The 10695-nt window shown below is 41.2% G+C and overlaps 1 protein-coding gene across 2 annotated transcripts in view; it reads right to left on the bottom strand.

Moving 5' to 3' along the window:
• Nucleotides 1-5597: 5597 nt before the first annotated feature.
• The window catches only part of Pak5 (p21 (RAC1) activated kinase 5), a 109904-nt gene continuing 104806 nt past the window's right edge, over nucleotides 5598-10695 (bottom strand). For both annotated transcript variants that reach the window (XM_004634297.1, XM_004634298.1), the window contains 2 exons: nucleotides 9982-10116; nucleotides 5598-7852 (listed from right to left, as the gene is read on the bottom strand). In XM_004634297.1, the coding sequence (XP_004634354.1) occupies nucleotides 7697-7852; nucleotides 9982-10116 (291 nt within the window). In that variant the 3' untranslated portion in view covers nucleotides 5598-7696. The remainder of the gene's footprint in view (nucleotides 7853-9981; nucleotides 10117-10695) is intronic.

Below are 10695 nucleotides of genomic sequence, written 5' to 3' on the forward strand. Positions count from 1 at the left end.
GAGTCCTCATAAATTCACACAGGGAAAGGAGAAAAAGTTGGTGTTAGCAAATGTCTCCAAGGATGGCTGACTCCACTCTTCTATTCATCCAAGCCTTTCTATCCCCTCTGTCCCAGACTTCACAACCTTTTGCATTTTTGTAACTCAAGTATTTCTTTTAAAATAAACTTTAAAGGGAAGCTCTGGCATATAGTGCAGGAGTAGCGCTACCTTTTCTGTCTATCCCCAGCATTCCTCCAGCTCCTGGTGTCCTGAGGGACGAACCCATCCTGACCCAGCTCTGGGTTTCTTTCAGACCTGTTGCCATTGTCTCCCACTTTCTGGCTTCTCCTGAGGCTGAAACAGGCAGAGATGGTGGCTTCCCTAGTTCTGCTTCTCCCCATGGTCAGAGACAGGAAACAAACACCTAAGCCACAGAATTCAGTTATCCCTTTTACCACTGCTTTTCTTCCTATTGGGGTTTCAAACACAAATGCCTCTGCACACAAAAAGGATGCTGATGTGGTTGCTGGTCGACCTGCCCAGAGATGCCAGGCTAGATGAACCATGTACAGAAATCTTTTATAGAGAGAAGGGCTTTCATTTATAGCTCTTTGGAGATATTCCCAAGAAAAATCTTATAGTGATGCTGCCTTCCAGAGTATGAGATTTCTCACCAGAAGTCTGAGAAAGACCAACACACTAAACACACTTCTTTTTCCTGCTTGTCCAATCTATCCATTCACAAAGGCTTGACAAAGCTGTGCAGAGTGGAAGACACTTCAGCAATGAGAGTAGAGGAATGAGAAAAAATATGCTAAGATTGTTTATTTCTGATGGAATCCAAGTCTGTGGAACAGGATGCTGAGCTCTGGCCACAGTCACCTCTCCAGAAAAAGCCAACTGTAAAGTCACTCTTTTCCTAATCTGCAAGGCCAACTTCCCCTCAATATACAGAGTTACTGATCTGATCCAGACAGACAACTTTGACTTACCCTCCCTCAGAATGCAGGCGGAGGGCAGCCTCCACTGAATCATCTTGGGGGACCACGGGAAAGAATGCCTGTTCTAAGGTGTCCTGCCAGATGGATGGAGACTCTCCATGGTGAAAGCCTCAATCTGCAGCTTTCCTATGACCCTCCAGTAATTTTGTTGCAAAACCTTGTGAATAAAAAGTAAAGATCTGTGGGTGTACCACCTTGCCCAAAATATCGTGCTTCCCTGTGTTCATTTTTCTCACTTGAAAGTAGAGTTCATTCCTCCATCCTTGACTTTATTGAGGATTCATGGAAGTGCGTTTTGGTCCCTAGGACATTGTCTTTCCCACTGCAGATGTGCTCACAAGACACTATTAATTGCATTTTGGGGGCATATATCTTAATATGCTTATTCCAGTATTATTTAGCAGAGTTTGTAAATGATCATAAAGGACTGGTGAAGGGGTTTTTCTATCTGGAAGTCAGTTTCACTGATTTTGAATCTAGAATGTTCCTAAGCAAGGATTTCTCCCACCAGCAGCCCACAAACCATTCAGGGTTATCAATTTGGAAGTGAAGGGAGTAGTTAATGTCTCACCTCAGATAGGAAAAACATATGCCTTTAGTATTCGACACCCTCAAGTGAAAGGTCATTTCCTTTAGTTATGAACACAGGTGTCAGACCACTATAGGACTCATGAATTTGTCATCAGCACAAGTCACTAGACACAACATGTCAATTTATTAGTTACTCTGAAATGGTGATTATTAGACCCATCATGAGGCCATGTTATCTATTACACTGTAGCCACAATATTTTTTATAATTATACTTCATGTGATTTTTTCTGTATGACTCATACATATTTTATTTTTTGAACATAAACACTTTTTTTCTGAGAAAGAGCTTAACATTTTAGATAGCTGAGAGGGTCCAGGTGCTAACAGACCCAGGATTATGGCTACCTCGGCTTTCTGCTATGGAAGCATTCACAGGGGTCCATGTGACAAATCAGATCACAAGTATTTATTAGCACTGATCATGTACTCTCTAGACCCAGTTCTGAGTGTTAGGGACACATCAATGAACAAATGGTAACAATCTCTGCCTATGTGGAATTTAAATTTGTGTGTGTGTGTGTGTGTGTGTGTGTGCATGCATATATGTGTGTGCTTGTGTGTGTATGTATGTATGTATGTATGCATATATTTATGTAGTATATGCGGGTATTATTACTGTGCAGTTATTACCCCTTTGGTGGTCTTAATTACGTTATATAAGTTTGGCCATAGGAGATCCTATAATCCTTTCTAGCTTTCAGTTCTACAGAATGCTAGCAATAAGGCATAGGATTTTCTCCCTGAGTAAAACCTTTCAGGATAAGGAATGTTTTTGCATTTTTCTTTTTGTGTTTTAATACAGGGTATACAGGGTCTCACTACGTAGATCAGACTCATAGTGATTGCCTGTGTTCAGCTTCCCAAGAACTGGGAACACCACCATGTCCAATCTCAGTCACCATCTCAGTGCACTTCGGGGGCAGGGCTGGCACCGCACACTGGGGATCAAACTCCAGCTACTGCATCTGCTTAAGCAGGGGCTTTAATCCAATGAGCTATTTGGCCGGCCTTCTCTTTGCATTTAGAAGAGCATGTTTTGATCTAGAAATCAACAATTCAAAGACTCTCAAGTTCTCTATTTGTCCTTAATTAGGTCTGTTGTAAATGGTATCTAGATGTTGCCCCAAGGCCTCAGGCACTCATGGGTGGGGCTCATCAGGGGTGGCTGGATCTAGGGGTGTGAATATGGATTATGGGTGTGGGTGTGGATGGCACCAACCAATAAATTTGTAAGCTGTATAAACTAAAAGGGGAAGGGAAGCTCGCTGCTCACTGTTTCCGGCTTGCCACAACATGGACTACTTCTCCCCTACCATGCCCCTGGACCATGTCACCCTCCTTTGGAACCAGCTGAGAATGGATTGAAACCTCTATCACCTGTAAGCTAAAATAAACCTTCTCTCCTTCACCAAGAAACTTGTGGGTGTTGGTATTTTGTCCCAGAAATGGGAAAAGTAACAAAGCTTACTTATGTAGGAAATGCTGCTACTATCGACCTGCCTAGGTACCCTACCCTTCCGGAGTGGCATTTGCTGATACTTCCAACAGCTTCCTGTACTTACCTGAAAACCAAGCTGGAAGTTCTGGGAGCTGATACCCCAGGAATAACTCTCAACTAATGAGCCATAAAGATGGTGGATCAGTACTCCAGCGTCCTCACTTTAGAAGATAATTCTGAAGCATCTTTCAGAAAATCTCCAATGGGATTCATCCCAGTGCCCACAGCGGTCACCAATTCACTGAAACACTTTTTGTTTTGCTCTTTGTTTGTCTCCTTTCTTCACATTGTCATGAAGAGCTTCTCAGGACCACTCCTGAATAGTCTTGGTGTTAGGTTCTTCTTTTGGCCTAACTCACAGTAAGATAAGATAGACTCAAAATGCACACACTTCAAGGCACACACCAACAAACTTTTTCCTGCACAAGGTAAATGTGTTCTATGTTAGGTTGAAACCGTAATGGAAAAATGGAAGTATAAAAGTTTAGTTTCTTTCCTTTGGTGACAAGTGGTTTCTTCAAACCTCCCTGGGCCTAGAAATAAACCCCCACCTTTGTCAGCCCGGATAAATAGACAGAACATGCCCAAGCTTAAACCAGGAGTCAGAAGCCATTTTCATGTTTACAGAGAAGGGAGGGAGATGACAGGGTCTAGGAGAAATGAAAGAAACTTGGAGAAGTCTTTTGTCTTCTTGTAGCCCCTCTCTCAAGATCCCTTGACCTTGATCTTTGATAAACATGTACAAGAAGAGATTGTGATCTGAGAGTAAGGCCCCTCCATCTGCTTGGATCTAGCTTCAAATAAAACGTCTTTCCTTTTTTCAAGAATAAATAATCTCTCCTGACTTAGCAATGAGCAAGCAACCTGAGCATATAGACCTAAGTAGCTGGTAACAATGCTACTTGTACAAAATTTCTTCTGCTTGAATATTTTGTCTCTGCTTCAGATAGAATTGATCTTTCTTCCCCCTTCCTGGAAGCTCACTGAAATTTATTTGGTGACAAACCTTTGTTCCTTTCATTGGTTTGACCAAGGAGTCTGGATTCAATGAGTTGTTAACTTCATGGAATGGTTTTTGCTTCTTTGGTAATTGCTACTGGGTATATTCTTTACATTGGATAATAGGGATGCAACCTCAACTCAGTTTGATTGCATTTATCTAATCTAATTTTGAAAACTCAATTTCCTAGTTCAAAAATAACACAGCTCTCCTTTTCTCGGGCTGAGCTAATGCCAGAGAAAGAGGAAGCAGCAGGAAGACAGTGGCAGGATTTGTTCTCCTCTCTCATTCCTTCTTTCTTCTAAGTGTCCTCAAATCATGGGGTTTTCTTGCTGACACATGACCCAAATCTAGGGAAAGGAGGCTCTGGAAGGCTTGCTGATTGTAGTCAGCTGCTTTTTGATGCTACTGGGATGAAGTAGAGATGCCTCAACCTCATTTTGATTTTACCCGGTAACTACCACCTCTGTTGTTTAGAATGGTCTTGGTGTGTATCAGGGGCCTCCAACCCCCAGAACCTGGACCACAGACCAGTACTGGCCTACATGATAGGGATAAGCAATGAGTCAGCTACAGAAGTTTCATTTGTATTTCTAGCTCCTCCAGTGCATTACTGAAAGAGCATCACCTGCTGTCAACCAACAGAGGCATTAGGAACATACTGTCAAATGTGTATGCAAGGGAACTAAGTTGCATGCTTCTTTGAGTTATCCCAAAAGCATTTCTCCAAGCCCCTGGCCCAAGGAAAAATGAACTCCCATGAAATAAATTCCTGGAAGGAAAAGGCTGGGGAACTGGCAGTTGACATATGTGGATTCCAGAGTTTCAGCTCCACTCAGCCATATCTCCCATCATTCCCCTATGGTACAGGTCTCTAGTGTACCCTGGGAGTTGAGCATCTCTTTAATTAAGTGGTTCACCATCCTCTCTGCTTATTCTCCATGCTTCACCAAACAGAGCCACAAGAACGTGATGTCTTCTTTCATCTCACCACAGACCAAGGAGTTGATCTGAGAAAGGCTGGCTCCATCTTCCTCTTCCTTGGCCCAGGATATGCTGCAGCCTTTCTCATCCTGCTATCTCAGGCTCCTTCCTGTGGGTTTCACCTTCCCAAATGTCCAGAAATAAATTGTGCCTTTTGTACATAATACCCCGCTCAACTGCACCAAAGAGGAGGAGGGAACCGGGTCTTCTCTTCAAAACTGTCAGCTCTCACTGCCTCCTTCTAGCCAAGACATTTTCATATTTTGTTGGTAAAGTCCACAAATTGGTTCAGCATCTTTGAAGCAGAGAGGTGGAGTGGTTCGTCAGCTCTGCATCTCATTTCCCATGCATTTGGCCATCTAGAACTTATTTCCCAGCAGTGGCATGTGGACAACATTTGTCTTCTACTTGTGTTGTCATGGTGCTGTATATAACTTTAAACCAAATCATTTACATTCCCCATTCCCAAAGGAATGACTCTTGGATATTCAGAAAGACAAATTTGGGAAATCAGGAGTTTACAATAACAACGTGGGGTGAAAGGCAAACATTTATTTTTATTTGCAAGTGCAGTTTCTGCCAATAGTTAGCGCTCACAGATCCTTTTAATCTAGAGTTAACTTTTGGTAAATTCAATGAAGATACTTTTAAAAAAATACCCGATGATAAGAAAATTACAGAAAAAAATTCCATTGTACCATCAAAAAGGTTTGAATCCCCAAATCCACCATTTTCTGCAATGAGTTTAATGTTTGTCATGGTTAGAAAAGGATTTTCTTGTTCTTTTCTTTCTACTTCTACATAGTCCTGTAAATGTAGACAATCTGCTTCATCAACTTTTAAGACTTGTCATTTTTTTGGATTTAGATTGCTTTTATTCTCACATATTTATATTAATACTTTAATATTTTACATAAAGCATTTATTTGCTGTGTTTTATGAAACAAATTTATAGATCTTATTTATGGTGAGGCATTTCCAGTTTTGGGGAAAACTGAAAATCTAATCAGTTGAAGGTCATTTTATGCCTTTTATCCTTTTAACTATAATAAATAATTAGCAACCTATTAATTATAAAAATTCATAATTATGCTTAGAGCAACCAGAGAATTTTCACAAATTTAAATTCATACTTGTTACAGTATGTGAAGTTATTAAGAGAGTCTCTGGCTTCCAGTTTGGTAACAAATGGCTTTTGTCTGATGCATAATTAATAAAACTAATGATGACTATGTAGCTCCTCCAGAGTTTTAAAGGCAAATCTATATTGGCCTACAGTTAACATGCAAATTCATCCAACAAGCAACACAAAATGTATTGTAGTAGTCATTCATTTTTATCAACATTCAAGAAGATCTAGACAGCAGCACAACTCTCCTATGTCGGAAACACATTATAACATGGTCACAACTGACGTCAGATCATACCTGGGGGGAAAAAAGCCCCTCGCTAATTCACCCTCTAGCTGATATCATTTCAAACTTCCAGCACGATACATGAACAATAGCGATTAATACTGTGGTATGCAGGGAAATACAGACAAGAGTTTGGTGTGCTAGCATACAGTTTTAAAAACAGTGACGAACAGAACCAAACATCTTGCCGTGTTCACTCTTCTCTCCCTTGGTGAGCCTGGAATTCCCAAGGTCTCCCTGAAACATTCAATTTGGGGAACTGAGTCTAATGATCCTAGCACTGAAAATTGGTTCCTGGAAGGGAAATTGGACCACAAGGGGATGTCATGCTCATTCTAGGATGGGCACAAGGGGAAACATCCTCGTGGGCAGAAAGTGGATTTCTTTTAGAAGCCTTGAAGGAAATACGATTTTTCTAAATATTTAGCTTTATCCCAAGAAATAGTTTGGTGGTATACTGCGGCTCAAGTTTTGCTTCATTGTATTTGGTTGGATAATGAAATGTGCACACCATCACCATCACTCTTATTTCTTCTTCCATCACATAAGACACTTGTTAAGATAAGAAAGATATTCTACTAAAGCTGACGGTGATTGAGAGTCATTCGGTATTCAAAGTTCCTAAAGAATCGTTGGTTTTCTGAAAGGGATAAAAAAGTAGGAAAGGCTTTGTTCAAACTCCTGCTAGTAAACAAGTATTACTTCAACCGATACAATGGCTACGTGACATCAAAGTACTATAAATTATCAAAACTATCGTACAGAAAAATTACAAATTCATTGCAAAATACATTACACTGCTACCGTTAAGAAAAAAGTGCTTTTTGTTTTCCTTTCTTTCTTTTATTTATTTATTTTTTTGCCAGAAAAGTATTCTTTCAATATAGAAAATCCTATGCGGTACCCTGCATGTGGCTAGGATATATCATAACGGAGTTTTACTGAGTCCTTCTGATTTGCTGGATGAAGGGCTGAGAAATATAATAATGACTTATTAAAGCCATGCTCCAAATGACCATGCCAGCTGTCAGTGGAGAGATGCCTATTTAAGACACAAGAAGATGCCCTGGTCTGTCAAACCCTGCCGGTCTTCACGCTGTCCCACCAATCAGTTGGTTGGCCTAGAATGCACAGGCCTTTTGCGTGTTCTGTGGTTTGCTTCGTGTTCTCCTGAATAGTTTTCATGTCTTAACCTAGCTCTGTCACTTATGTGAGTCCTCTGTTCAGTGATGTCTGTATTGTCTCATGAGGGGAACGATGCAAGATGGCGGCCCTGCTAATTTTAAGAATGGATGTCCAAGCAGTTCCTGGGCTGTGGCTCTTTGAGAGGGCTCCCTTACCAACATGAGGTCAAGAAATCCCCGGAGCACTGAAGAAACCTGTGGAAACACAGATACCATCCTAAGGACCAACACAAAAATCCAGCCCAGTTCCCCATGGTGCTTGTCTAGTGAATCCTATGGATAATTTCTAGAAAGTACCTTTGAGGAGAAAGATACTCAGCAAGCAAAATAAGGAAGAGGCTCTCTTAGCACATGCTGTTTTCCTTACTGTCTTCAAGTTTTAAATAACCTAGGTAAATGATGGTGCAACTAAGAGTGGAAATTTACTTCATAAATAAAAGAGCAATGGTAATAATAGTGAGAAGAGCAGCACTGTAAAGCGATGGGCACACAAGGGTGCTGGCCACACATGTGATGAAGTACACTGAAAAACACGGAACAAACTCAGGTTTTTAGCAACTACCACCATCTAGGCTTTATGTATTTCCCTAGCTTCAGGAGAAACAAGCTTTTGCAAGGAAATCTGATGGATAGCACTTTCTCATTAATTTCTTATAAATTATGTCTTGACATCTATCATAACTGCATTCATGTGCATTCAGATGAAGTGGTTGGTCAGTAGATTTTTTACTTACATTTATTTACTCTCCATCCCTGTCAGGATCTACAACCTTTCTGCTGCTCTTGGAGACCACCTTGGGTTCATTTTCTGACAAGACCCATCCCCCTGCAGAAGGTCACCACTTGCCTGACCTCTGATAGCACCGGTCAATTTTGCTTGCTCTCTTACTTTGTTGAAGTAGAATCATCTGCTGCAGACCCCTCCCTGTCTGGCTGCCTTCTCTTAACTTGGTGTCCCTGAGACTCAGTCCTGCTGTGTATGATGAAAGTTCCTTCTTTATCTTGGTGGTACGGCATTCATTGGCTAACTACACCACACATTATTTATCCATTGGGAGAACACTGAGTACTTTCTCATTTATTACCCTTAGGATTCAAGATGGCCTTCTATATGGCTCTGACGAGCATTAGTACTCACTGCTATTGGATGTGGGACTATTTTCATACAATATATTTTTTTGGTCACTTTTCACTATTTAAACTTAGTTCAACCCAGTAAATGTTTCAATCTCTTATTCAGTTTGATTACTGTCCTTCTTTTTCGCAAGCTCCCTGGAGCCGATGTGAATAATCCACCTGAGGCTCTTTACTTAGACAAGGGACAGAAAAGAGACACATTCCTCTTACAAACTAATTTCCCATTACAAACCATTACAAACTAATCTCTTCCAAAAAGCAGCCTTGTGTTCCTGCTTATGGTCAAGAAGAAGGGAAGGGAGGTGTGGCTGAGGAGTAATGGCAGAAGTTCCAACAGAAGTGGCCTTCCTCAGCCAGCCCTGCAGGGTGGGTGGCGCAGCTCTGGAAGTGGTGATTTTCAGACTGAGCACTTCACCCTCAGCTTGGTTCTAATGGCCAATCCTTGGACAACACAGAAGAGCCTGTGTAGCCCCTTCTACATATGGCACTAACTTCTTCCTCACTCTGTGCACGATCTAGCCCCTGCCCACCTACCCTGTCTTCTTGCTGCTGTTACTACGGCTTCTGCTTCCTGGATTTTAGGTCCTTGGGCTTGATGCTCCTTCTGCTGGGATGTCTACAGGGCTCGTATGTTCTTCCCACTCAGGCCCAGTTCGGCTCAGGTGATCCTTCCCAGGAAGGTCTTCCTTTACTCTCCAAGCTCCACCAACCCTCAACGCCCTCTCCTCCCCTCTACCATGTCACAGCACTTTATATTCTTTGCAGCAGGTACCACTCTGACATTATTCTACTTCTCCACTTGTTAGTTCATTATCAGCTTCCTCAGCTAGAATACAAGCTCTATAAGAGTCAGGTAACCTGGGGTCCTGTGCTGCAGTATCCCAGGTGGCGAGGGTCCCCAGGCAGTAACAGGTGCTCAGTGACTGAGTGCTGAGCTGATTCACTTTTCTAAGTAGCCTTTGATAGAGAAGCAGCTCCTACCTCATGTCATAGCTGAACTCTGAAGTCATTGAGTCTGAGTCAGTAGTCCAGGGATTAAAGAATGAAACTAGGTAACCAGTTCCTATGTCTGTGTGCCCTTATACCAAGATCTGTTACCTACTAGATGTGATATGCCAGTCTTTAAAGCCACAGAGATGCTAAAATATCCAGTAATTATTTTAGATCTAGCAATACACATTTCTCACCTTATGTAGGTCCTTCACTCTTGGAGGTAAACTGTCACGGATCCTCCTCATTGCCTGGAGGGGTGGTTCATTGAAATAGGGGGGCTCGCCATCAATCATCTCTATTACCATGATCCCAAGGGACCAGATGTCCACCTGTTGGGCACATATCCACTGGTTATCAGGCAGGGAGAATATTCTAGAAGGTTGGATGCATCCAAGGAAACCCAATGGATTCATGCTTAGTCATAAATTAGTATGACAGAGTATTTCAAATATTATAATACACATTTATAAGCTGAACTACTGTATTATTGTTGATTATTGTCTATTTTAATAATCATCTTTGTTTGCTGCTTAAATATTACTCTAGTTAGGTTTCCTCCAGTTAGGTATAAGTGACTACCTTAACATTGTGAAACATTGAACTTTAATTTTTATCCTGTTATTTTTGCAGTTAACAGGCTATCAGAGAAGATGAAAAATTATCTTCTGTTATGAAAACAGAAAGTTGCATTTAAACCATAAGAAGAGTACTTGCCACAGTCATACCAAACTGCAAAGAGCTATGCTGCACATTGCAGAATATATCCTGTTCCTTTTATTATTTTGCTTTTTTAAATTTTTTTTCTTCACTTTGGAGTTTTTCCCCCTATGTTTTACCATTTTGAAGCAGGATCCCCAAAAAGTTGCATTATATAAACTATTTTCAAAGAATGGAGAAAAGAAAAGGAC

Source organism: Octodon degus, unplaced genomic scaffold, assembly GCF_000260255.1.
Source record: "Octodon degus isolate 3935 unplaced genomic scaffold, OctDeg1.0 scaffold00060, whole genome shotgun sequence".
Taxonomy (NCBI): Eukaryota; Metazoa; Chordata; class Mammalia; order Rodentia; family Octodontidae; genus Octodon; species Octodon degus.